The 27,770-nt window shown below is 39.3% G+C and overlaps 1 protein-coding gene across 4 annotated transcripts in view; it reads left to right on the top strand.

The window, feature by feature from the left end:
- The window catches only part of LOC135217863 (ubiquitin carboxyl-terminal hydrolase calypso-like), a 351,282-nt gene that overhangs the window by 226,705 nt on the left and 96,807 nt on the right, over positions 1–27,770 (top strand). For all 4 annotated transcript variants that reach the window (XM_064253884.1, XM_064253885.1, XM_064253882.1 and 1 more), the window contains exons 11-12: positions 8,218–8,388; positions 27,209–27,370. In XM_064253884.1, coding sequence (XP_064109954.1) covers positions 8,218–8,388; positions 27,209–27,370 — 333 coding nt within the window. The remainder of the gene's footprint in view (positions 1–8,217; positions 8,389–27,208; positions 27,371–27,770) is intronic.

Below are 27,770 nucleotides of genomic sequence, written 5' to 3'. Positions count from 1 at the left end.
ATATTTTCATATAAATAACGATAATTGCCAAAATTTCAACCTTCGGTCAACTTTAAACTCTACCGAAATGGTCGAAAAACGCAATTGTAAGATAAAACTCTTATATTTTAGTAATATTCAATCATTTACCTTAATTTTGCAACTAATTGGAAAGTCTCTAGCACAATATTTCGATTTATGGTGACTTTATGAAAAAACTTTTTCCTTACGTCCGTGCGGTAACTCTTCCGAAAAAAATCATACATGCGATTGTGGTAATGTTTGCACCATTTTAAAATTAGCCGTTATATAAAGTTTTATATAGGGAAATGTGCACAATTTCATGCACAATACAACACAACCCATGGTTGTAGCTTTTATCAGTTTTGAGATATTTCATATAAATAACGATCATTGCCAAAATTTCAACCTTCGGTCAAATTTGACTCTACCGAAATGGTTGAAAAACGCAATTGTAAGCTAAAACGCTTATATTCTAGTAATATTCAAGCATTTACCTTCATTTTGCAACAAATTGGAAGTCTCTAGCACAATATTTATTTCGATTTATGGTGAATTTATGAAAAAATAACATTTTCTTTACGTCGCGCGGTAACTCTCCGAAAAAATCATATGTGCGATTGTGGTAATGTTTGCACCATTTTAAATTAGCCGTTACATAAAGTTTTATATATGAAAATGTGCGCAATTTCATGTAGAATACAACAAAAAATAATTGAAGGTTGTAGCTTTTCTCATTTTTGGAATATTTGCATATAAATCACGATAAATAGAAAAAAAACCACGTTCGGTCAAATTTGACTCTACCGAAACGCAAGTGTAAGCTAAAACTCTTACATTCTAGTAATATTCAGTCATTTATCTTCATCTTGAAACAAATTCGAAGTCTCTAGCAAAATATTTAGATTTATGGTGAATTTTAAAAAAATCTTTTCCTTCCCTCCGCCGCAGCGCGGATTCTCCGCCACAAATCTCCGAAATGCGTACGTCCCATTCTCGGAATATTTGCTCCATTTCATATTAGGCATTTCATAGAGTTTTATATATGAAAATGTGCGCAATTTCATGTAAAATAAAACGAAAAATATTTGAAGTTGTAGCTTTTCTTATTTCCGAAATAATTGCATATAAAAAAATATATACGTATATAAAAAAATTTGACATTCGGTCAACTTTAACTCGTCAGATATGGTCGAAAAACTGCAATTGTAAGCTAATACTCTTACAGTATAGTAATATTCAATCATTTATCTTCCTTTTGAAAGAAATTGGAAGTCTCTAGGACAATATTTAGATTTATGGTGAATTTTGAAAAAAAATATTTGTTTTACGTCCGCGCGTTACGAATTCATGCATTATTTTTTGTGATAATATTTTCTCTGTGTTGCTTTTATCGTTTTACAATGTGTTATATACCAAAATGATTGCAATTTAGTGTACATTACAACGGAAAAAAAAACCGAAAATTGTTACCTTTAACCGTTTTGCGCACAGCGTGATTTGAATACAATTATATGAAATTTCGTTTTTGCGCTATCATATACTTATTTTTATATATGATAATGATATAATTTTTTTTCATTTCTGATGGCTGCATACTAAACTTCAGCAATGACAAAAAAAGGAGCCAAAAATGAACTCTTAATCTGAAAACTAAGCGCACTGTGATTTTTTGAAAAAAATATTTTTTCCGCTTCCGCGCTCACTCTGAAACACCTCCGGCACACGGGAGACAATTTTTTTTTTACCGCTTCGGCGTAAGAGGGTTAACAGTCACATCTCTCTATTAACAATTTCTGGCCAGAAAGCAAATGAGGTTACCAACTCATTCTTGTTCTTCAAGTTACCTTTTGAAAGAATAGATTATACACCAAAAGCAAGGACTTTTAAGAAAATAATATTTTAAACCAGTTGAAAAACAAGTGTTCCATACGCCTTGATATAAATACTTTTGATATTTCGATTAATAGTCATCTTCTCCATATAATCAAAATCATCATCTTTTATTCCTCAAAGAACAGGTAATCTCTACAAATAGAAACATTAGTAACCTTACATCTCATAAGGCTTAGATTATTCTTTTAGGCCTATAAACATCATTTTGCAACATATAGGCAGCTTAAACGTAGCCTAAAACTTCAACATTCAAAGAAAACTGGTTGTAATTCCTATTCCAATTGTATTCGTCAAAAAAACAGATAATTCCCTACAAATAAATTTATTAATAAACGATTATATCTCAGAAGGCTTAGTTTTTTTTTTTAGGCCTATAAAACATTTTGCAACATACAGGCAGCTTCAACACAGTCGAAAGCTTCAACATTCAAAGAAAACTTGTTTTAATTCATATTCCTACTTTGAAAATGTTGTTTTGACTGTTGAGCTTATTAGGTCTACTGTCATAATGCAGCAGACGTAGTTATGTTGATTGGTCCGAGAAGCATGTTAAGTGTGCTTTCGTTGATGGCACCGCTAACCTTATCACACCGCACTTGAACTTAGCAGCGTAAAAAAAGAAAAAATCAGTTCAAAATCTCAGATTACGAACTTATACATGCATAAAAGGGATCATATTTATATAGCCATAAGGAAAATAGAGCTAGCTGTGAATTCACAAACTTTTGGACATGTATGACATTAGAAAAAAAGTATAACACTACTTGGCAACATCACGTTGAGTCTGAGAATCTGGACGATACAAAAAGAATCATGTCGCATGAGATTTGAGCACCACTGTACACATATACGGTAGATAATATGAAAATACAGAATTTCCTTGTACAAAAAAATTTGCATCTGCGAATAATGGGAGAATGCGAATACGGGGGGCCCATTGTATTCAGACTTGTTACTGTTGGCGATCCCGAGACTACCCAGCCACGCAACTTTAACACTAACAACCCTCCATCCGCATCCAAGTACAACTCCCCATGTACATTCCCTTTCATCTGCAACTCAGTCATGTTCGTGCTCGGATGGACCACCATCCCACACTCCTTCATGAACCTGTACCCTAACAACATATCAGACTTGTTCATTCCCCCGACCACGCAAAAGTCACTTTCATCCATCACTACCCCCTCAGTTTCTATCCTTCCACACAACATTCCCACCACAGGCATACCTAAATTCCCTATTCCTTGTACCTCCCCCTTACTTTTTCTAACCTCACACCTACTCCACAACTTATCACATCCATTCTTAACGCGAACATTGGCGCTGCTGCCAGTATCAATCAAAGCAACCAAACACATCCCCTTGCATCTTACGTTCACACTCATGCACTTATGGGCTCCATCCCCAAACCCTTCCTCATGTACAACCCTTCCCACACCTGCATCACCCTTACTGCCCGCACACTAGAGAACCCACTCGACTGAATCCCCTTAACATCTAGTTTCCCAAATTCCCAGCCTGATTTATCCTCTTTTGCTCATACACACTCACCACATGACTTTCCACTCCACATTAGCACACTTCACATGCTGTTCCCTACACATCCTAGCATAATGCCCATTCTTTCCACAATTGCTGCAAACCACATTCACACGGGTACCCCGACATCCACTAGCCACATGCCCTGTCTGCTTACATCTGTAACATTTAATTTCCCTATCTCTCTGACACTCACTAACTAAATGTCCTGTCTTCCCACACCCAAAACAAGCTCCTAATGCCCACCAACATTCATTCTTCTTATGCCCTGATTTCCCACATCTATAACATTTCTGTTCCCGCTCACAGCTAATTGACCCTAACCTTCCAACACTCACACTCCTATCTCTCTTAGGCCTCACCATACTTACGTTACTGGGCTAACGCTCCTATCAACCACTCGCTCTGCCATTCGCCTCAGCCCTTCTAAAACTGCCTCCCTATAGCTCCTAAACTCAGGCATACACTCATTCACTCCAGTCTTGATGTTGACACATCTGCTCTCTTTCATACACCTATCTAATATTCATAATCCCCAACTATCTCTTAAGATATCATTCCATGTCAACCTCTCATTCATCCATCTTACTTTCTCCTTATGTTTCAAATTTATAAACTCGTACACACTCAGGCACATTGCTAACAACTTCGTCATTAACTCCTTGTAGTTATTTACTCCCTCATTCCCAAACTTTTTCCTAGCTAAAGTCTCTAACTGGGATACATACATCGACAACGACTCACCAACATTCATTCTGGCCTCCTTAAAATCATTCTTCCTCCTGTACCTAACGCTACTCTTTTGCCCTCCTAGCTTGCTCCATAATCCTAGTCTTAACACCCTCATACAACACATCCCCTACACTCATCATTATCCCATACATACTCAACAAATATCCTGTCAAAAATTCCCCTAACTACCTAACCTAAACTATCCTGTTAGCCCCATACTTTGCTGTACAATATTTCTCATATTCCCTTAAAAAAAGTCCCCTATATTCCTACTACCATATTCCTCGTATCGTGCACATTGGGGTACCTCTCTCATATACACAACATTTCGTATTTCTTGCTCACTCTCACTTCCGCTACTTCCATCCTGACCCCTCTTAACCTCTTCCAAATACAGCGAATCCGCTTCCATATTCACATCCATACTCTTAGCCACGCTCTTCTTACCCTTCTCCTTGCCTACTTGCTCCCACCTACCACTATCCGAATCACTCTTATCCTGTCCCTTACTCGTAGCATTTTTCCCAACATCCTCAGTCCTTGTCTCGACCTGTCCGTCATCCTTACCAATCTTCTTCACTTTAGTCTTATTCTTCTTAGCTCCCTTCTTACCCTTGTCCTCAGTTCTATCCTTGTCCTGTTTGTTTCCCATTTTGTCCTCGCTTATCACAAACACATCACCATTTTCACTCGTACTCTCACCCACTTGCCTTCTCACCTTCATTGCTTCGAGCCCGTCACCAGACCCAGCCCCCTCCCAAGAAGTCCCTTATACATTTTTTGCACAGTAATCATCATCAACTCCAGCTTCTCATCCATTTTCTCAATCATTCGCTCTTCAGCCCTTTCACTTCCTCTTTCATTCCCTCTTCCGCATTCTTCATCCCTCTCAACTCTTCCAACTCCCTCTTGCTTCTCACACTCAATCCTCAGCCTCTCATTCTCCACTTCCACCCTTCCCTTAGCTTCCCTCGCCGACTGCAGTTCCTCCCTAAGCCTCCTAATCTCATCCAACCCTTCCACCCTTACCTTTTCAGCAGTCATACCGACCTCGCTGTCCCAGTCGTCCTGTTACAGCCACACCAGCAGTCCCTGTTCGGGCACCAAAATATGTGGCGGAATCACAAGCTAAGTAAGACCTTCCCACATTTATGTTAATCGATCCTGGCTGACAAATTCCCCCCAGCCACACTTTCCCCTTTATGTGACTTAATTATCAACAGGACACCTGGTTCAGCAAGGCAAAAAAAAAAAAAAAAAAAAAAAATTCAAACACATTTACTCACCAGGAAACTTGACACAAGCAGGGTGAGAAGCTGTGCTTTCAACCAGGTATAACACATAATGGAGTATGAATGGACTCAAAGATAAGCTGACTATTTCTCTTATCTTCAGCAAAGCTAAATCCAGTTTTCCAACGTCAGAACCTGCAAGAAGGGGAAGTGACTATTGCGCATGCGCATTTACCATATTGTTTACATACGGACTGGTACAAGACCAGGGGGCCATTACAGGTAGTCCCGAGTAATTGGCGGCCTCAGTTATTGGTGATCCGGTTTGTTGTCTAGTGCTGAAATGCACTGATTTCCAGTTATCAGCACCGATAATAGAGTATTGGCGCCAATATACACCTAACAAAGGTACCTAAGAAAGGTGCCATTAAGCGGTTATAGGCACCAAAATCTGGTTATTGCTGCCGCAATTTTCGGTTATCAGTGATTTTCACTCATCATCAAGCTGTCTGAAGTTAAGCCCTGCTGATAACCAGGGACTGCCTGTACTATCTGTTGGTCAGTGCAGGATGTTCCCTTGCCCAAATCTCCTGTTTTTTGTCAGGGAAGTGGGAGGGTTTAGAGGACTCAACAGAGACTACCAATTAATTATGTAACTTACCCAGTAATTACATAGCTGTAAGTTCTAACAGCAGTTTGAATTAAAAAATTTTTAGATAACACTTCACACTTGTGTAGGCAACCAGTCCCACCCAAGAGCAGGAGAATAGGAACGAATGTGAGCACCAAGCTCAGTTTGTTCCTGCCATCATCATCATCACAAAATAATGCATGAATTCGTAACATGTGGACGTAGAAAAAAAAGTTTTTTTTTTTTTTAAATTCACCATAAATCGAAATATTGTGCTAGAGACTTCCCGTTTGTTGCAAAATGAAGGTAATTGATTGGATATTACTAGACTGTAAGAGTTTTTGCTTGCAATTGCATTTTTTGACCATTTCAGTATTGTTAAAGTTAACCGAATGTTGAATTTTTCTATTGATAGTGATTTATATGCAAGTTTTTTAAAAAATGATAAAAGCTACAACCATGAGTTATTTTTTTTGTGTTCTACAAGAAATTGCGCACATTTTCATATATAAAACTTTATGTAATGGCTAATATAAAACGGTGCAAACATTACGACAAACTGATGAAAGAATTTCTGATTTTTTCGGCAGAGTTACCGCGTGTGGAGGGAAAGAAAAAGTTTTTTTTTCAAAAATTCACCATAAATCGAAATATTATGCTAGAGTTTTCCAATTTATTGCAAAAGGAAGGTAAATAATTGAATATTACTAGAATGTAAGAGTTTTAGCTTACAATTGAATTTTTCAACCATTTCGGTTGAGTCAAAGTTGACCGAAGTTTGAAATTTTGGCACTTATCGTTTATATGAAAATATTTCAAAACTGATAAAAGCTACAACCATGGGTTGTTTATTGTTGTATTCTACATGAAATTGCGATTTTCATATATAAAACTCTATGCAACGGCTAATATATAACGGTGCAAACATTATGACAAACTGACAAAAGAATTTTTTATTTTTTCGGCAGTTACCTCATGGACTTAAGGAAAGTTTTTGCAAAAATTCGCCATAAATTGAAATATTGTGCTAGAGACTTCCAATTTATTGCAAAATGAAGGTAAATAATTGAATATTACTAGAATGTAAGAGTTTTAGCTTACAATTGCGTTTTACGATCATTTCGGTCAAGTCAAAGTTGACCGAAGGTTGAAATTTTAGCACTTATCGTTATTTATATGAAAATATTTCAAAACTGATAAAAGCTACAACCATGGGTTGTTTTTTTTTGTTGTATTTTACATGAAATTGCGCACATTTTCATATATAAAACTTTATGTAATGGCTAATATAAAACGGTGCAAACATTACGACGAACTGATGAAAGAGTCTGATTTTTTTGGCAGAGTTACCACACGGACATAAGGAAAAAGTTTTTTCAAAAATTCACCATAAATCAAAATATTGTGCTAGAGACTGCCAATTTGTTGCAAAATGAAGGTAAATGATTGAATATTACTAGAATGTAAGAGTTTTTCCACCATTTCAGTCGAGTCAAAGTTGACCGAAGGTTGATATTTTGGCACTTAAAGTTATTTATATGAAAATATTTCAAAACTGATAAAAGCTACAACCATGGGTTGTTTTTTTGTTATATTCTACATGAAATTGCGCACATTTTCGTATATAATACTCTGTTACGGCTAATATAAAATGGTGCAAAACTTACGACAAAGTGACGAAAAAATTTCTGAGATGTGCCGCTGATGCTTTTTAGTGTAAGAAGAAAGAAATTCGCACATGTGCGCCTGGGTAATGCTTGTAAAGAAAACAACAGCTTGATCCCTGAACTCCCAGCATCCCTCAAGGCGCGTGATTCAAAATGTTTCGCCAAGTAGGCCTATAACTATTTTTCCGCGAATATTTAAAAGAACTTTTTAGTCAACATAAAATACATCCAATAGGCGTTTAAGGGTTAAGTGGACAGAGCTTGTCACCTACACTAAACTACCGAAGTGCTAACACGATTGCTAAATTAAAGGTTGCCGAGCTAGCAGAAACTATAGCTGTGTAATTACATAGTAAATATATATGTGAAACCTAATTTTATTATAAACATCATTTCCTTGTGGCTAATAATGACTTTGGCCAGAAATTATGGAAAATGACTGCTATTATTGAAAAGGTAGTATACTGTAGTTATATTCTTGGAAAATAACATTTGTTCTCTCTCAAAATACTTTTCATAGGCCCCCCTGATGATCCTGGAGGTACATCATCAACAAATTCTATTACATCACTTATACAAGACAGTACTTCCAAGAGACTTCCTTTGGAAAGCAATGTTAGAGAGTACGCTCAAGATAAGGGAGATGCTGAAGTTCACCAGATGGAGAATTCTAGTGAATCGTTATTATTTGGTATGATAATTTCACGTTGGTTGTTTCTCTTAGGTAGTATGATTTTATATGCAATCCTTTTGATTGCATAATGGCTACATCTGAGTATAGTTACTAGATATTTTACCCATATCTTCATTACAGCAATAAGATCATTTTTGTTTTGTAGACTTGATGTTGCAGTTCATTTACAGTGGTCCCCCTGTATTCGTGGGGATGTGTACCAGAGCCCCCAGTGAATAGTTAGAATCTCCAAATAGTTGGAACCCTTGTAAAAACTGAAAACAGCCTATTTTGGTAGGTAAAACTCAAGAAACCCTCAATAAAGATGTTTACACCTCGTTTTTTTTAATAGTTTTATCACAAAAATGCATTTTATGATGAAATTAATAAAAAAAAAAAAAAAAAAACAGGAATTTCTGGATATTTCTCATATAAAAATACTGCGAATAGGCGAATTTTCCACGAATAACGGGTAGACATGGTCCAAAGAGAAATCCGCAAATCCAGAGAATGCAAATAACGGGGCCCACTGTATTGTTATTGCATTGAGAGGGGATTGGCATTTGTGTACTGTTGTTGATGTTATGCTGGCATTTAGCTTTCAGTAATGACATTGAATGTTATCTTCACAATATCATTGAATAATCATGTAGGCTTTAAGCAATGTTTCTAATGCATTATCAAGTAAACAGTATACATATTGTTTTATGTGTGGTGGTAGTAAAAATTTGAGATTTTTCGTAGTGTTGTCACTGTCTCGTTCTCAAGGAGTTACCCTTTCCATGGTCTAACCTGAGCTCCATGGTAATCAGACTAATGTTAATGAATTTTCTTTTAGCTTGTCTTGTGGCCGGGTATTGTGTCATAATGATAAACATAACATGTGATGGAGTATAAATAGACTCCAGATAAGAGGGCACTTCCTCTTATCCTCAGCGAATGCTGAGCCCAGTTTACCTATGTCAAAAACCCGTAAGAAGAAGTGGCTATGCGAATATGCGTTGTCATGTTGGTTACATACAACCAGAAACAGACCAAGACGTCGTCATCAGTGTATAGTGTACTGAAACCAATGCTCCGTAATTTTATTGCCAAGGATCATGGAAACATCTAAGTTGAAAGCTAAGTGCATAATTTTAATTTCCAGTTAAATTTTTTTTAGTGTAGACTGTGGAACAATGATTTAGTGAAAAGCTGTAAAAGGCTTTTTCATGAGCACACAGTGCTTCTCATGATTTCTGATCACTATTTGTAAAAGCACAAATTCTTTTGAAGAATTTATCATTCTATTCAAGTTTTATCTGAAGAAATGTTCTACAATATATATAGATAATCCTATCAGGTAATGATGTCTGCAATAGTTTACTAGGCAGTAGCGTACAGTCTACATCTATTCATTGAATATGTAAGCTAGACTTTAGTAGATATTTTCTGTAGCCAATAATCTAGGGTTATGTATCCTTAAGGTGAACTAAATTAATCAGGATTAGGTAGTAACCTGAATTAAGGTACATAAGATTTAAAGACAAATCTTGTTATCGACAGAGGTCATAGCCTGAGTTTATACCAAAAAACCTTAGAATTAGCTAAAAGGCTACAGACTTTTGTCCTTTATATAGCTTGTATGCTTAAGCATAGTCTTAGTACTCCTAGACTGTCATGTGATACCCTTAAAAGGGAATTGAATATAATCTGAATTAGACAATAACTTAGTCTGAGTGATAGCTTAACTGGAAATTTTGACATTAGCAAGTTACTGTTTTATATAGTAGACCAAATAGGCTGTGAGGTAGTAGCCTAGCTTGAAGGCTACAAATTACACCTGGTTAATCTCATACCCTTAAAGATGAATTAATTAATCTGGATTAGATAATAACCTAGACTAGGTGATAGCCTAACTATAAAGTTTCACATCAGTTAGTTACTGCTTTACGTATATATATACAGGCAGTCCCCGGGTTCCGTTCTTAAGACGCGTTGTAACGCGAAAATCGTCGTAAGCCGGAACGACGTTGGAAAAATGTCTTAAACTAATAAAAAGTTATAAAAACCTTACTTGTAATCCTTTGATTACACTACATGTTGTTTCCTGTAGTTTTATGTACAACCTGGAGTTATTTTCATAAAAAAATGCTGGTTCTTGAAGGTAAAAACTATTGTAATCCTCTGGTGACACTACATTCTTGAAGTTTTATGTACAACCTGGAGTGATTTTGCCAAACCTTGAGGGCTACAAGAACAGTTGATTACTATTTACGTATCATATAGACTAATTAAAGTAAACGTATCTTTAAATAGGCTTATATATTAGTATCAACAAAACATTTACTGGCATGAGTCAGAGGCCGTTTAATGAAACGAACACTTCTCTGTCCTATCTGTTCAGAAAATAAACGTTACGTCAATCCCCAAGACCATTGTTGCCAAGACGCCTCTCTTCTCTCTCTCTCTCTCTTCCTCTCTCTCTCGCTCTCTCTCCCCTCTCTCTCTCTCTCTCTCTCTCTCTCTCTCTCTCTCTCTCTCTCTGATCAAATTACTGGATAATGTCTCTCTTTGGATACTTGGAATTTGCGTTGTAATCTAACCAGAAACTTAGTTTTGTTATTATTACTGGAAGCAAGCAATGATTTTTTCATTATTTGCGCTTGTGGACTGTTATAAACTTTGCGCATCGCTCGGGAAAACAAACTAGTTCCGCAATGAGGCGTCACTAAAAAAAATCGAAAAAATACGACATAAAAGTGTCGAAAATCATAACCTCAAAATTTTTTGTTGTAATCTAACCAGAAACTTATATTATATATACTGTGCTAAACTATAAAGGATTTTTATCATAGTATGCGTTTTTTAAAAGCGTCGTTATCTCAGAGCGTCGGAAGACGCCTCTCTCTCTCTCTCTCTCTCTCTCTCTCTCTCTCTCTCTCTCTCTCTCTCTCTCTCTCTCTCTCTCTCTATCTCTACTCTCTTCTCTCTCTCTGATCAAATTACGTACTGGATAATGTCTCTCTTTGGATACTTGGAATTTGCATTGTAATCTAACCAGAAACTTAGTTTTGTTATTATTACTGGAAACAAGCAATGATTTTTTCATTTTTTGCACTTTTGGACTGTTATAAACTTTGCGCATCCAAGCTAGTATTCATTCGCTCGGAAACTAGTTCAGCATATGAGGCGTCACTAAAAAAAAATAGAAAAATACAACATAAAAAGTGTCAAAAATTATCATAACCTCAAAATTTTTGTTGTAATCTAACCAGAAACTTATTTTTATTAATATACTGTGCTAAACTATAAAGGATTTTTATCATAGTATGCGTTTTTTAAAAGCGTTGTTAACTTGGAGCGTCGGAAGCGTCAGCGTCGTAACGTCGGAACAAACGTCGTAACCCAGGGCGGATTTTTCAATGAATATTTAAGATAAAGCATCGTAACCTCGAACGTCGTAAGCCGGAGCCGTCGTAACCCGGGGACTGCCTGTATATGTAGTAGACCAAATGGGCTATGAGGTAGTAACCTAGCTTGAAGGCCACATACCTTAGAAAGTTACTGTTTTATACATTCAACTTACCTGTCAGATATATACTTGACTATTTGACTCCGTCGTCCGACAGAATTTCGAATTTTGCGCACATGCTACCGATAGGTCAGGTGATCTACCGCTCTGCCGCTGGGTGGCAGGAATAGGAACCATTCCCGTTTTCTAGAAGATTTTCTCTGTCGGCGCTACTAGCAACATCGTTGTTGGTTTCTCTGGCTGGATTTCGTTTTTTGCATTACAATTGATCTTCGTTTTGGACCTTTGGTGACGTATTTGGATTGTTGTACTGGCATACGCTTTTGTGGACCGTTGTTTGGAATTGGATTGGATTTTTCTTCATGATGTCTGATTCTGGAAGTGTTGTGAGAAAGTGTGTGAATGAGGGTTGCAAGGTGAAAATTCCAAAAGCTTCGGTTGATCCTCACACTGTATGTAAAGTGTGTAGAAAGTATGAATGTTCTTTCGATAATACATGTCACGAATGCGAGAGTTTGAGTGCTGAAGGGTGGAAGTCTCTAACTTCTTACTTGAAGTTAGAAAGAGACCGGTTGAGGAAGTCTTCTTCCAAAACCAGGCCTAGCTCTCTTTCTAGTGATGTGGTAAGTAATTTTGTACCCTCTTCTTCTATGATGAATGCTCCTTTTAATTTTTCAGTACCTTCACCGAATCCAGATCCTACGGACTCTGCTTCAGAAATTGCAAATCTGAAAGCCGCTCTTAAGAAAATGGAGCTTAAAATGGCGGCTATAGAAGGTAAGAATAATGAGTGTAATAGTGCTGTGGATAGTGAATTGAGTGTCCCCAGTGCAGTGGAGGGGGCGTCTGATCAGCTCCACAACGCTCCCAGGCTGAGACCTCTTTCAAGCTCCCAAGCCCAGAGGAGAAGGAATGTCAAAAGCCGTACGGAGGTTGTGGAGAAACCCCACCAGTCAGACGTCTCCTCGGCAGATTCTGTTACACCTCAGACTGAGGATTTACCATCAGAAAGTAAGAAAGCATGAAGTCGATTGCGTTCTCCTGCGGGGTCGTGGGAACATGAGAAAGATCGTTCTCCTTCCCCTCCTTTAGACCCAAATACAGAGACTACGAGAATCTTAAGAAACATGCAGGAGTCGATTACTTCTCTCGTAGGAGTCCTATCGAGAGATCCTCCCAGAAGAAAGGATTCTCGTCTTACAGTAAAGAAATCTAGAACTCCGTTTTACGAGATTCCTAGGAAAGAAGTTTCGTCATCAGATGATGGTTCGTCAGTCTCGTCAGTCTTACATAGACCTGCGATGAGTCGGACTCAAGAGCCAACCAGGCGCAAAACGCCAACTAGACGCGAGGCTCCAGCTGGACGAGTTACTTCAGACGAAAATGAGGATTCTGTCAGCCGTAAAAAGGTTACCGAGACGCTAACTAAGCACGAGACATTCAGGCGAGAAGCGCCAGCCAGGCGTGAAGTGCCAGGTAGATGTGTGGCGCCAGCCAGGAGCTAGGAGTCCTTCAGACATGAGGCGCTAGATGAGCGAGAAGAGCCATCAAAGCAAAAAGAGCCGGCCAGGCGCCAGGCATCCGAGAAACGCTCAGAAATAGGATTGGAAGAAGCTACATCTAGGCGGGTGGCGCCATCCAGGCGCCTGTCAGACACAATATGTCAACCAATAGTGATTCTTCTTGTGGGAGTAGATCTCCTTCCAAGGCTAACACTAGTCGAACTCCTGAGAAAGTGACGGTTTTTACTTCCACTTCTTGAAAGAATTCAGTGGAAGGACTAGAAAAGGCTTCTAGGTCTATTAGTCTATCTCCTTCCAGGAGCATTTCGCCCCGGGAAACAAGATCCCCGGATAGAGAATCTTCTAAAAGAACTCGTTCCCCTACGAATGTGGAATTGGAAGATGTGTCGGAAGAAGAAATTTCAACCAATGAAGGCCTTTCTAATTATAAGGTGCTAGCTTCTCTTCTCCTGCAAGAATTTGGAGATTCTTTAAGCCCTGCAGCTCCTCCTTCTCTGAGATCACTATTCTCGAGTACCAAAACACCGAGGTCCTCTTCATTTTTAAAGATGAAGTCAGCAATATCAATGAAGAAGGCTCTTCAGTCTTTGAATACATGGATGAACTCTAAGAAAGAGGCTTTGAAGACAGTTTATTGCTCTCCCCCCTGCAAATTAGGAGGTAGGAGAGGGATTTGGTACAGAACGGAGGAAGCTATGGGGCTTATGCTCCCTTCGTCTGCAGAAGCTGATTTCTCAAGCTTAGTTGAGGCTTCAAGAAGGCATTCTCTTAGCTCGGCGAAAGCATATTGGAGCATGTCCGAGTTAGATCAGCACCTTAAGGGACTTTTCCATGTATTGGAAGTTTTCAATTTCCTGGATTGGTCCCTTGTGGTGTTGGCTAAAAAGACAAAGGATCCAGACTTTTTAGAGCCAGAAGTGTTGCATAGTATCTTATCCTGCATGGATAAGGCAGTACAGGATGGTTCGGGAGAGCTGACATCTCTCTTTGGGTCAGGAATTGTAAAGAAGAGATCCCTGTTCAGATCTTTCCTGACAAAAGCCGTTTCTCCTTCCCAGAGGTCAGCCCTCTTGTATTCTCCGTTGTCGGATCATCTGTTCCATTCTCAGTTGGTGAAGGACATCTCACGATCACTTTCTGAGAAGGCAATGCACGATCTTTTAGTTCAATCCACCAAAAAGATGAGACCAGCTGCACCTATTACAAAGAAGGTGACTCTTACGCCTATTGTGCCCTTTCGTGGAGGCGCCTCCTCTCGACCTCCAACGAAAAGAAAGACTTCCGATAAGCGAGGAAGGTCCTCCTTCCGACCTTTTAAGAAGTCAAAGTAGCAACGAAGTCCTCCAAACATCTGTAGGTGCCAGACTCCTGAAGTTTGTAGGAGCCTGGGCCTCAAGGGAAGCCGACCCTTGGACTTTGTCTGTTCTAGAAAAGGGATACATCATACCCTTTCTAGACAGACCACCTTTGTCAACATCTCCGAAGGAATTGTCGGCGAAGTACAAGGACCCTGTTCTGAGAGAGACACTTCTTCAGATGGTTACAACGATGAGGGACAAGGAAGCAATAGAAGAGGTTCAGGATCCATACTCCCCGGGGTTTTACAACCACCTCTTCTTAGTACCAAAAGTGTCGGGAGGATGGAGACCTGTCCTAGATGTGAGCATCCTGAACCGATACGTGGAGAAGAAGAAATTCTCCATGGAGACGTCTGCCTCAGTGCTGTCAGCCCTGCGTCCGGGAGACTGGATGGTCTCTCTGGACCTTCAGGATGCTTACTTTCATGTTCCTATTCACCTATCGTCGAGGAAGTATCTCAGATTTGTGACGCAAGGGAAGATCTACCAGTTCAGGGCCTTGTGCTTCGGCCTCTCCATGGCTCCTCAGGTATTTACGTACCTGATGAGGAATGTAGCCAGATGGCTACATCTGGAAGGCGTAAACATCTCCCTTTATCTCGACAATTGGTTGATACGAGCCAAGTCGGAGGAGCAATGTTTGGAGGATCTATAGACAACATTGGATTTGACGAAATCTCTAGGATTGATCGCCCCAGTCAGGACTTAGTCTATTTGGGGATTCGGATGGATTCTCGGGGTTTTCGGGCTTTTCCTTCCCAGGAAAGATTAGTCCGAGGAATGCAGAAAGTCATGAACTTCCTAAGGAAAGAACGAAGTTCAGCGAGGGAATGGTTAAGCCTTCTGGGGACTCTTTCCTCCCTAGAACAGTTTGTTTCCCTAGGAAGACTTCATCTACGCCCGCTTCAATTCTTCATAAGGAGAACGTGGAGTTGGAAAGAGGGACAACTTTCAGACACTTTCGCGATTCCCTTAGAGGTGAAGAATCACCTAAAGTGGTGGCTGGACCCTCTCAAAAAGAACGAGGGCATGTCTCTAGAGGTTCGGAACCCAGACCAAATCTTGTTCTCAGACGCATCAGAGATGGGATGGGGAGTGACTCTAGGAGTAAGAGAAGTGTCAGGCCAATGGAAGAAGGATCAGGAAGCCTGGCATATAAACGCCAAGGAATTATATGCAATATTCCTGGCACTGAAGTTCTTCGAACCAGAGATAAAAAATCAGGTGATACAAGTCAACGCAGACATTACCACGGCGTTGGCTTATATCAGAAAGCAGGGGGGACTCACTCGTTTTCCCATTACGAGATAATGAGAGATCTGTTATCGTGGACAAAGGAAAGAAACCTTACCCTCCTGACCAGATTTGTAAAAGGAGAGAAAAATGTGAGGGCAGACAGACTCAGCAGGACAAACCAAGTTCTCCCCACAGAGTGGACTCTCCACGAGCAAGTGTGTCAAAATCTGTGGTCCTTGTGGGGCAGACCACAGATAGATCTGTTCGCGACATTCCTATCCAGGAGGATAGAGAACTTCTGTTCCTCAGTGGAAGACCCGAGAGCGATAGCGGTGGATGCCATGCTGCTGAATTGGTCAGGTCTAGATGCTTACGCCTTTCCCCCTTTCAAGCTGCTGGGAGTAGTAATGAAGAAATTTGTAGCATCAAAAGGGACAAGACTAACCCTCATCGCCCCGTTTTGGCCCTCTCAAGATTGGTTCACAGAGGTACAGGAATGGACAGTGGACTTCCCCAGATCACTTCCAAACAGAATAGATCTTCTCAAACAACCCCACTTCGAGAGGTACCATCAAAACCTCCCCGCTCTCGCTCTGACTGCCTTTTGACTATCGAAAGACTTGTCAGAGCGAGAGGCTTTTCAAGCAAAGCTTTGAACGCAATCGCTAGAGCCCGAAGATCGTCAACTATTCGGGTCTATCAGTCGAAGTGGGATGTGTTCAGGAGGTGGTGTAGGAAGAATAAGCTGTCCTCCTCCGATACCTCTGTGACCAATGTGGCAGACTTTCTGATATTCCTTAGGGAGGAATCCCAGCTATCAGTTTCCACTATTAAAGGATACCGAAGCATGCTCTCTGCAGTTTTTAGGAACAGGGGCTTAAATTTGGCAGAAGACAAGGATCTTCACGACTTAATAAGATTGTTCGAGACCTCGAAATCTATATCTTCGGTTACTCCAAGCTGAAATCTGGATGTGGTACTTAAATTCCTTTCATCGGAAAAGTTTGAGCCTCCCCACCTTGCCTCGTTCAGAGATTGGACGAGAAAATGTATTTTTCTCCTTTCTTTAGCAACAGCTAAAAGAACGAGTGAAATTCACGCCCTTGATTCTCGTGTGGCATTTAAGAAGGATGCAGCGATCTGTTCTTTCCAGACTCTATTTCTGGCCAAGAACGAGAATCCTTCAAAACCCTGGCCTAGGAGTTTTGAAGTGAAGAGTCTTTCAGACTTGGTGGGAGAGGAAGTGGAAAGAACTTTATGCCCTGTTAGAGCTCTTAAGTTCTATCTCAAGAAGAAGGAAGAACTAGGGGGATGTAAACAAAGTCTGTGGTGTGCGGTTCGGGATCCAAAGAGACCCATGTCCAAAAACGCTTTAGCATTTTTTGTCAGGAGTGTAATCACTGAGGCTCATGGCAAATGCACAGATGATTCTTTTAAAACTCTTCGGGTAAAAGCTCACGAGGTAAGAGCTGTGGCCACATCTTTAGCTTTCCATAAAAACATGGCTATGAAAGACATTATAAATGCGACTTACTGGAGATGCAATTCAGTATTTGCATCCCACTACCTTAAAGATGTCAGAGTTACCTACGAGAAGTGCTTCTCTCTAGGTCCTTTCGTATCAGTGGATACAGTGCTGGGGCTTGGAACGCATACCGATTCTTAAAATTTATATATCTTGTCTTTAAATTGTTCGTAAAACCCCCCTTTTGAGATGGGTTCTCGGTTTTCTACTGACAGGGGTGCTTGATGTCGCACAGGTGGCCGTTGCCTTTGTCAGTGAGGAACTGCGAATGTATCTTATAGGTTGGGTTGTACAAAATAGTTTTGTCTTATATGTGTACGTAAACCTCCCTTTTGAGACTGGTTCGGGGTTTTCTACTGGCAAGGGCGCTTGATGTCGCACAGGCGGCCGTTGCTTTTGTCAGTAAGGAACTGCGAATGTGTCTTACAAGCTGGGTTGTACAAATTTTTATTTTATATATCCTTTTGTACTTTTACGTGATTTGTATGTGTGTAATTTGAGTTATTGGTTGTTTGCAAGGGGTTCGGGGATAACTCCTTGCAATCTTAGAACTAACACGGGTGTTAGGTTAAGGTGATCGGGATCAGTATTGTGCTCCTTGAGTAAGGTTCTTGTCAAGTAAGTGGATCAGCACCCTTTGACATAGTCCTTCCAGGATCTGCCAAGTAAGCGGATAAGACCCCTTTGGCAGACCTACAAGAACTCTTAGCCATAGATCAATATCTCGCTGAGGCTCTTGAGACTAAGCAGACTCCTGGACAGTAACCATGAAGTCTTCAGTCTAACCAGGTAGGAACCAAGGTTTTAATTATTTATTACCTACAACGTATGTTGTGATTTCTGTTTAAATCAGTTATTAAGCTGTCTTTTACCCTCCTCCAATGGTGTGAATCAGCTAAGTATATATCTGACAGGTAAGTTGAATGTATAAAAATGATATTGTTATGATACAATAAAGTTTTATACATACTTACCTGGCAGATATATACAATTAATTGCCCACCCATCCTCCCCTCAGGAGACAGATGGTAGAGAGAAAATCTGATAGAAAACAGGAATGGTTCCTATTCCTGCCACCCAGCGGCAGAGCGGTAGATCACCTGACCTATCGGTAGCGTGTGCGCGAAATTCGAAATTCTGTCGGACGACGGAGTCAAATAGCTAAGTATATATCTGCCAGGTAAGTATGTATAAAACTTTATTGTATCATAACAATATCATTATTATATAGTAGGCCAAATAGCCTATTGCTAAATATAAACTGGGTTAGACAAAAATGTTAACCTGACTATGAGTTTACATATGAGTAATTTTATGTTTTTATATAGCCTTCACATTAAGAATGATCAAGTATACAGAAATACTCCGAACATATGGGAGGTTAGGTTCCAGATCCTCATATGCAAGGAGAATTTTCATGTAAGTTTGACACAGTCCTGAAAATGCCAATAAAAGCTTACTTCTAGAGTTTGAATAGTTAAAACCCGCAAATAGTTAGAACCACCACTAAAAATGCTTATAACTGCCTATCTTGAAAGTTCAGATACTAAATGTATACCTTAAATAACATCCCACTTCAAATATACCTAAAATTACTAACCTATTACTGTATTAATCTTTGAGGTTATATTATTAATAGTATTTCAAAGTCACCTTAAACATTTTACCATTAAGAATATATACCTACAGCCAATAACACACACACACAGAGAGAGAGAGAGAGAGAGAGAGAGAGAGAGAGAGAGAGAGAGAGAGAGCGCATTACCATCAAGATGAAATTATGAATTATTCCTGAGAGAGAGAGAGAGAGAGAGAGAGAGAGAGAGAGAGAGAGGAGAGAGAGAGAGAGAGAGAGAGAGAATAACTTCTAGACTCCAACTCCTTCCCCTCCGCCAGTACATATATCAAACTGTCATTTACTCCCCCGCCCTCCTTCCTCCAAGTGGATAAAAAGACTGGGAATCACTATTTTTTTTATTAATCTTATCAATATTTGAAAATTAGTTATGAGGTAAATCATTTATTTATATTACAAAACAAATAAACAGTGGCGGCTCATAGCTAAAGTTAGTGGAGGTGCTGCTCCAGAAAAAATTTAGCCTTGTTTTAATATTGTGTGAAAGGAAACGAACAGACATAAAAAGAAAATTTATTGAAAAACCTAATTGTTACACTTCAGGCTTTATTTGGGCTGGGTTGTTCTTCAGCAAGGAGAGTGTCCTCTGACATATTTCTGGGTAAAAGTCAGCGATGCAGAGCAGTGCCAGAGTGGAGCACTTGTTCTCCCTTGACAAGTATTGTTCGCAAGTCTTATCTTAACAGTAAATGCTTGACTTTCTCAGGGCAGGCTTACGCTATTTGAAAAGGAAGTCCATTCTCCTGTTCTTGTTTTGTGCAAACAGATCAATAACTTTTTCATTTAGACCTGGCATATTATTGATAGAAATCTTATCTATTGAAATCATAGCAAGTGCATTTAGCCTCTCCTGCTTCATAGTGCTCCTTAAGAAAGTTTTGACCCTCTTCAGTGTTGAAAAACAACGTTCGGGCTCTGCTGTAGTCATTGGAATTGTCAAAAGAATTTTTATAAGTTTTGTCATTTCACAGAGTACACCTAAGTTATTTTCATTCACAGTCTTCAATAGTTCACTCAATTTGGAAAACTCTTGCAAATCACATCTGTCATAGAATGCTCTAAGTTCAGTCAAAAGTCTTTCTTTGGCAATCATTGGGTAAGCTTCAGTGGCTACTTCAACTTCTTCTAAAGTAACTTTTTGCTTGAAGTTAGTGAAACAGTCTTTATTGAATAGTTTAGCAGCTACTAATTGTTTAGTGAAAGAAAATCTCTCAGCTATGTCAGCACACACACAGTCTTTTGCTTCAGCCATGAGTGTTTTTGTGGGATTTTCACAGTATTTGGAATTTCTTATTTCAGAAATGGCCCTTTTGAAGTTTGTAATGAACTCGTGTGCTTTAGTCACATCAATGTCTCTACACTGCATTTGGTGAAAAATCACTTCTACATGTGGTATTGTCTGGTGGAAAAGCTCCAACCAAAACTTAAAACTTTCATCTTTCAGGGTGTTCCAAATACCTGTTGCTTCTCGCATGGTTATAGTAGCATTTGATGTACTCTGTATTTCCTCCATGCATTTTTTTAAGGGTTCAAAATGTTCATAAACCTTGTTGACAGTGCGACTATGAAAGTTCCACCTTGTAAAAGATGGGCGTGGAATGTGGCTAGTCATGTGCTTTGTAAGAACATTTAAACGTAGAGGTGACCTTGAAAAAAATACTGCTTTGCCCGAAAGGTTAGAGAAAAATATTCGTGAACCCCGTGTAACACTTGCAGCATTTTGCATAATAAGATTAAGTTGGTGGGCATAGCAGTGAATGAAGTGGGTGTTATTGTACACTGATTTGATTTTAGCCTGAACCCCACCCTTCTTACCTCTCATAACACTTGCACTTCAAGGACTGTGTTTAACTGATCGAGGGTGCATTTCGATAACCCATCTGCTGTTTGATTTTCTGGAGTGAAAAATCCCCAAAATCTCTAAACAACCTCTTCACCTACCAAGTATCTTAGAACAATAACCATATGAGTGTGTTCTGAAACGTCTGTAGTGTCGTCTGCCATAACAGCAACAAAGGGAGCTTCTTTAGTTTCTATTCTGATATGATCACTATATATTTGCAGCAGACAGTCGAGAATTTCATTCTGAATAGTCTTGGAGACATCTTTGAAGACTGCATTACTTTCTAAATGGGCCCGCAAGTCTGGATCTAATTGTGATGCATGATTTATCAGTTCTTTAAATACACCTGGATTAGCAGAGTCATCAGTTTCATCATGTCCACACAAAGGTAGCTCAAAATGTCCACAAAATTTTATGCAGTCTATAATCTTGGACAAAATTTCACGATTCTTGCTAACCTTATTATGTGCATTCACTGAAAGTCTGTATGCCTCACTAAGTCTTTCTTTATTATTTACACTTCCAAGAACAGATAGAGAAATGACATTATCTATATGTTTCCTGGAATTCTCGTGTTTCTCTGTTTTTTCTTTTGAGTTCTTTATGTATGCAAAACCATCTTTGGACCATACTGAATCGCCTCCAAACAACAGACATGGAAAGCAAAATAGTGCATTCTTAACTTCACATCCACAAAGCCATGTTTTCCTTTGGTACCAATCACATTAAAACTGTGAATATGCTTCTTGTTGTGGCTTACTTCTTCTTGAACAATTTTAATTTCTGGTAACGGGCGACCTGCATGTTTAATTGCTACCTTCTCTTGAAGAGTTAACTGTGAAAAATTTAGTTCTTTCAGTGCAGAAACCGTCTTTGCTTCTTGTGCCATTTTGCAAAATAATGCTAGGCCAACCTGTGAAAACAAGAAAAATAGTATTTTATACGATGTTTCTGGGATTTTACACCATATATGATAATTAAAATTGAGCACAAGCCATCACTGATCAATAATATTTTAAAATCATCCCTGGCAAATTGAAAAACTATCGAAAATAAGAGCGACGCAAGAACACTCACCCATTCGCAACAACAGCTGAAACAAAACTGCGTTGGCGGCAGTCCACGCTCTCCTTTCCACCCCGGGAAGCCCTCCCCCCTTTCTCCCCGCATTCGTATAATTATGTTGTGTTTAACCCTTAAATGCCTATTGGACGTATTTTACGTCGAGATAAATTGTGAAAAATTTTGAATCTCGCGCCTTGGGGGATGCTGGGAGTTCACGGATCAAGGAGTTGTTTTGTTTACAATCGTTACGCAGGCGCGCGAATTTCTTTCTTATCACACTAAAAAGTATCAGTGACACATCTCGGAAATTCTTTCGTCATTTTGACATAATTTTTGCACCATTTTAAATTAGCCGTTACATGGAGTATTATATATGAAAATGTGAGCATTTTCATGTAGAATACAACATAAAAATACTCATGATTGTAGCTTTTATCAGTTTTGAAATATTTTCATATAAATAACGATAAGTGCCAAAATTTCAACCTTCGGTCAACTTTGACTCTACCAAAATGGTCGAAAAATGCAATTGTAAGCTAAAACTCTTATATTTTAGTAATATTCAATCATTTACCTTCATTTTACAACAAATTGGATGTCTCTAGCACAATATTTCAATTTATGGTGAATTTATGAAAAAAACTTTTTCCTCACGTCCACGCAGCAACTTACGAAAAAATCATATGTGCGATTGTCGTAATGTTTGCACCATTTTAAATTAGCCGTTACATAAAGTTTTATATATGGAAATGTGCGCAATTTCATGCACAATACAACTAAAATCAACCCATGGTTGTAGCTTTTATCAGTTTTGAAATATTTTCATATAAATAACGATAAGTGCCAAAATTTCAAACTTCGGTCAACTCTGACTCTACCGAAATGGTCGAAAAACGCAATTGTAAGCTAAAATTCTTATATTCTAGTATTATTCAATCATTACCTTCATTTTGCAACAAATTGGAAGTCTCTAGCACAATATTTTGATTTATGGTGAATTTATAAAAAAAAAAAAACATTTTCCTTACATCCGTGCGGTAACTCTTCCGAAAAAATCATACGTGCTATTGTCGTAATGTTTGCACCATTTTAAATTAGCCGTTACATAAAGTTTTATATATGAAAATGTGCTCAATTTCATGTAGAATGCAACAAAAAATAATTGAAGGTTGTAGCTTCTCTTAATTTTGAAATATTTGCATATAAATCACGATAAATAGAAAAAAAACCACGTTTGGTCAAATTTGACTCTACCGAAATGGTCGAAAAACTCAATTGTAAGCTAAAACTCTTACAGTCTAGTAATATTCAGTCATTTATCTTCATTTTGAAACAAATTTGAAGTCTCTAGCACAATATTTCGATTTATGGTGAATTTAAAAAAAAAAAAATTTTCCTTCCCTCGCGCGGATTCTCCGCCGCAAATCTCCGAAATGCGTACGTCTCATTCTCGGAATATTTGCTCCATTTCATATTAGGCGTTTCATAGAGCTTTATATATGAAAATGTGTGCAATTTTATATAGAATACAACAAAAAATAATTGAAGGTTGTAGCTTTTCTCATTTTTGAAATATTTGCATATAAAAAAAATATATAAAAAAAATTCGACATTCGGTCAAATTTAACTCGTCAGATATGGTCGAAAACTGCAATTGTAAGCTAAAACTCTTACAGTATAGTAATATTCAATCATTTATCTTCATTTTGAAATAAATTGGAAGTCTCTAGAACAATATTTAGATTTATGGTGAATTTTTGGAGAAAAAAAAATTTTTTACATCTGCGTGTTACGAATTCATGCATCATTTTGTGATATTTTCTCTGTGTTGCTTTGATTATTTTACAATGTGTTATATACCAAAATGATCGCAATTTAGTGTACAGTGCAACGAAAAAAATTAACTCTTTAGCTTTAACCGTTTTGCTCACAGCTCGATTTGAATACAATTATATATGAAATTTTGTTTTTGCGCTATCATATATTGCATTATTTTTATATGATAATGATATCTTTTTCATCTCTGATGGTTGCATACTAAACTTCAGGCAATGGCAAAAAAAGGAGCCAAAAATGAACTCTTAATCTTGAAAACTAAGCGCGCTGTGATTTAAAAAATATATATTTTTTCCGCTTCGGCGCTCACTCCGAGACCCCCTAGGCGTACGGGAGACGATTTTTATTATACCCCTTAGGCATTTAAAGGTTAATGTAATTTGCATGGTTCTAGTGCGTTTGTATCACTCTGTGTAATGTTAAGTTCAGCAATCTGACGCAGTGATGGCGTACATCAACAAACAGGGGGGCCTAGTGTCCCTCCTGTTGCATCAGTTGACGTTGCAGGTGCACGAGTGGGCCGTGGCTCACTCGGTAGAGTTGTCAGCTCGCTACATTCCAGGCAAGAGGAATGTAGAGGTAGACAAGCTCAGCCGTCGGAATCAGGTGATAGGGACCGAGTGGTCCCTTCACCCAGACGTAGCAGAAAGGCTCTTCAACCTGTGGGGGCGTCCAGTCGTGGATCTGTTCGCCATCCGGCACAACAGAAAACTCTTGCGATCGAGAGGCTTTTCTCGCCAAGCAGCAACAGAGATGGCAGGGTACCTCAGGCAGTCCTCTGCAGCTGTGTACCAGGGGAAGTGGTCCATCTTCTGTGGTTGGTGTCGTGGCCGGGGTCTCTCTCGTCTCAGAGCCACTCTTTAGCCGTTAGCGGATTTCCTCGTCTTCCTTCGCCGAGAGAAGCTCCTCTCCGTCTCCACAGTTAAAGGCTACAGAGCCACCCTGGCCCTAGTCCTTAAACTGCGGGGAGTGGATATCTCCAACTCGTTCGAGATCTCCCTTCTAATGAAGAGCTTTGAGAGGTCTTGCCCATCCAGGGAACTCAGGCCCCCGGGGTGGGATGTTACTCCCGTCCTTAGGAGTTTGACTCGAAGACCCTTTGAGCCACTCCGAGAGTCGTCAGACAGGGATCTGACCCTCAAGACCCTCTTCTTGCTGGCCCTAGCATCGGCGAAGAGAGTAGGAGAACTTCATGGTCTTTCCTTTAACGTCAAGCACTCCAGGGGATGGGGATCTGTGACACTCGATTTCGTCCCAGACTTCGTAGCGAAGACTCAGAATCCTTCGGTCCCTAACGACCGGTTTGAGTTATTCACGATCCCCTCCCTGAAGGACTTCACCGACAATGATGCGGATGAGATGCTGCTTTGACCTGTGAGGGCGCTACGGTACTATCTGAAGAGAACTCGCACTTCAGGCCTGAGTCTCGACGCCTCTTCGTTAGCACCGGGGTTACCAAGAAGGTGTCCAAGAACACTCTTTCGTTCTGGCTTCATGAGGTATCAGGAGGGCTTACGCTGCGGATAGGAGTGACGACACCTGTACCCCCTCGTCCGAGAGCCCACGAAGTCAGAAGTATTGGTCTAACCCTTGCGTTCCACAAGAACTTCTCTGTGGCACAGGTGCTGAAGGCAGGGGTTTGGGCCAACCAGACCACCTTCACATTTTTTTATCTTCGGGATATCGCCCACAATTCCTTGGATACCTTCTCCTTGGGACCCGTGGTGGCTGCTCAACAAGTTGTGTAGCTTACCCAGCACCCGAGTGGACAGAACAGCATTGCATCCTTGTGTGACTGCATGAATGGATGAGTGAAAGAGAGTGTGACTGGCTTCTTTTCCTCCTCTTTTCTCTCCTCTACTTGTGGGGAGAGGGCTGCAGTCCTTTCTATGCTGGACAGGAGGCAGAGGCAGGTAAGCTACGCTACTGAGCTCCATCCTATCCCTTTCAGTAGGGATAGGAGCGGTTATCCACCACTCCCCTAACAAGGGGGGGAGTGGATGCCAACAAGAGATAAACACATGACTTCATATTTGGCTCTTAAAGTAGGAACTAGTTCTTGCTTGCTATTCATAAGAGACACGCTTGCCTCCCTCTTATGAATTTGGTCCAGAGGTCTGACCACTGATCCTGCAGTGCACACCCCGATCAGCTGGGCAGAGGCTAGGATCCCTCCTTCTGCTCTAACGACCAGGGAGGGAACCAAGGTCGGACGAACACCAGTCTGTTCATAAGACTCAGATTCCACCCACCAATAAGTGAGTCTTCCTATTGTTAAAGGACCGATGGTTTGCATTACGTATTGGAACAAATCACAATTTGTCGAAAATTGTATTTTTCCTAACTATACAAACCTGAGGTCCTTTACACATAGTCCCACCTCATGCCACCCCTCACTCTGTTTCCTGGGCCTAAAGCAAAGTGATTCTTCACCTCTCAGTAGTTCGTGACCACCGACTGTCGGACAAACAGTTAACTACCGAACCTCCTTGTTCGAAGCTTACAACCGGTTCCAGCTGCTGCTGATTACATTCCTATTTTTAAAGAACCTCAGGTTTGTATAGTTAGGAAAAATACAATTTTCGATAAATTGTGATTTTTGGTAGTTGCAGTTGAGTCCTGAAAACCCTCCCATTTCCCTGACGAAAAATTGTGGGATTTGGATAAGGGATTATCCTGCATTGACCAACAGAAAGTAATGGTGTCTTGGTCCATTTCTGGTCGTATGTAAACAATATGATGGTGCATATGCTCATAGCTGCCACTTGCTGATTTTTAATGTAGGTAAACTGGGTTCAACATTCACTAAGGATAACAGGAAGTGCCCTCTTATCCTGAGATTGTTTATTCTCTTTCATGTGTTATGATGTTTATCATTACAACACAATACCCAGTCACAAGACCAGCTAAAAGAGATTTCTTTGACATTAGTCTGGTCACCATGGAGCTCTGGTTAGACCATGGAAAGGGTAACTCCTTGAGGACTCAACAGCGAATAAGAAAAATAGATTTTTCCTATGTCAAAACTTTTATTGTAATAATTATTATTTTTATTTACACATGTTAATACTGTATAGTTGTAGTGATGTGGCTGTATGAGTGATACTGAAATATCCATGTAGCTTTATAGACATTGTTACAATCAGTAGAGTATACCCAAACTTAACTGTTAAAGAGAGATGCCACATTCAAAATATACCAGGTTTTTGTTTATTTCAGCCGAGAGTTTGTCAGACATACAGGTACGTACGAGAAAATCATTTTTAGGATTTATAATAAACCCTGTGTTGATCATATTACAGGTGACATCAAACCAGAGCCACAGCCTTTTGACTCTACAGGACCTTGTGAAAGTCATGCATACAACGATGGTTCTCCAGGTCTAAGATCACAGTTTGATGTTAAACAAGAAAGCATTGACAAAAAATCTGATATTGGTGACGAGGATAAAGAAATGTTTATAAGTATGTTTGAGAGTTACTTATTGTTTTTTTTTATTAAAAAATACAGAGTGGTTTATAGATCTACGAACATAAGACTGCAGTTTGGTTTTTAAGTGTTAGTTGTCATATATACAAATGTAACATTCTATTACAGTTAGTATTATCTTCATGAGGAAAGGATTGTAATGCTTGATCTGAAATGGCGTGAGAATCTGTGTACAGTAAAACTCTCCTTATGTCATTGATTTGTCTCAATACTTACAAATTATGATAAAATGCTACTCATTTTGCATAATTTCCTTTAAAAAATCACTTTGGCACCTTGGAAACCCCTCTAAGCAAACCCATAACATTGTTAATTCAATAAGTCATTTTATAATAAAAAATTTTTGCTGTTTATAATAAATTTACACATTTTAAT

This window comes from Macrobrachium nipponense, chromosome 9 (assembly GCF_015104395.2).
Source record: "Macrobrachium nipponense isolate FS-2020 chromosome 9, ASM1510439v2, whole genome shotgun sequence".
Lineage (NCBI taxonomy): Eukaryota > Metazoa > Arthropoda > Malacostraca > Decapoda > Palaemonidae > Macrobrachium > Macrobrachium nipponense.
This window is presented reverse-complemented; position numbering and strand designations above follow the sequence as displayed.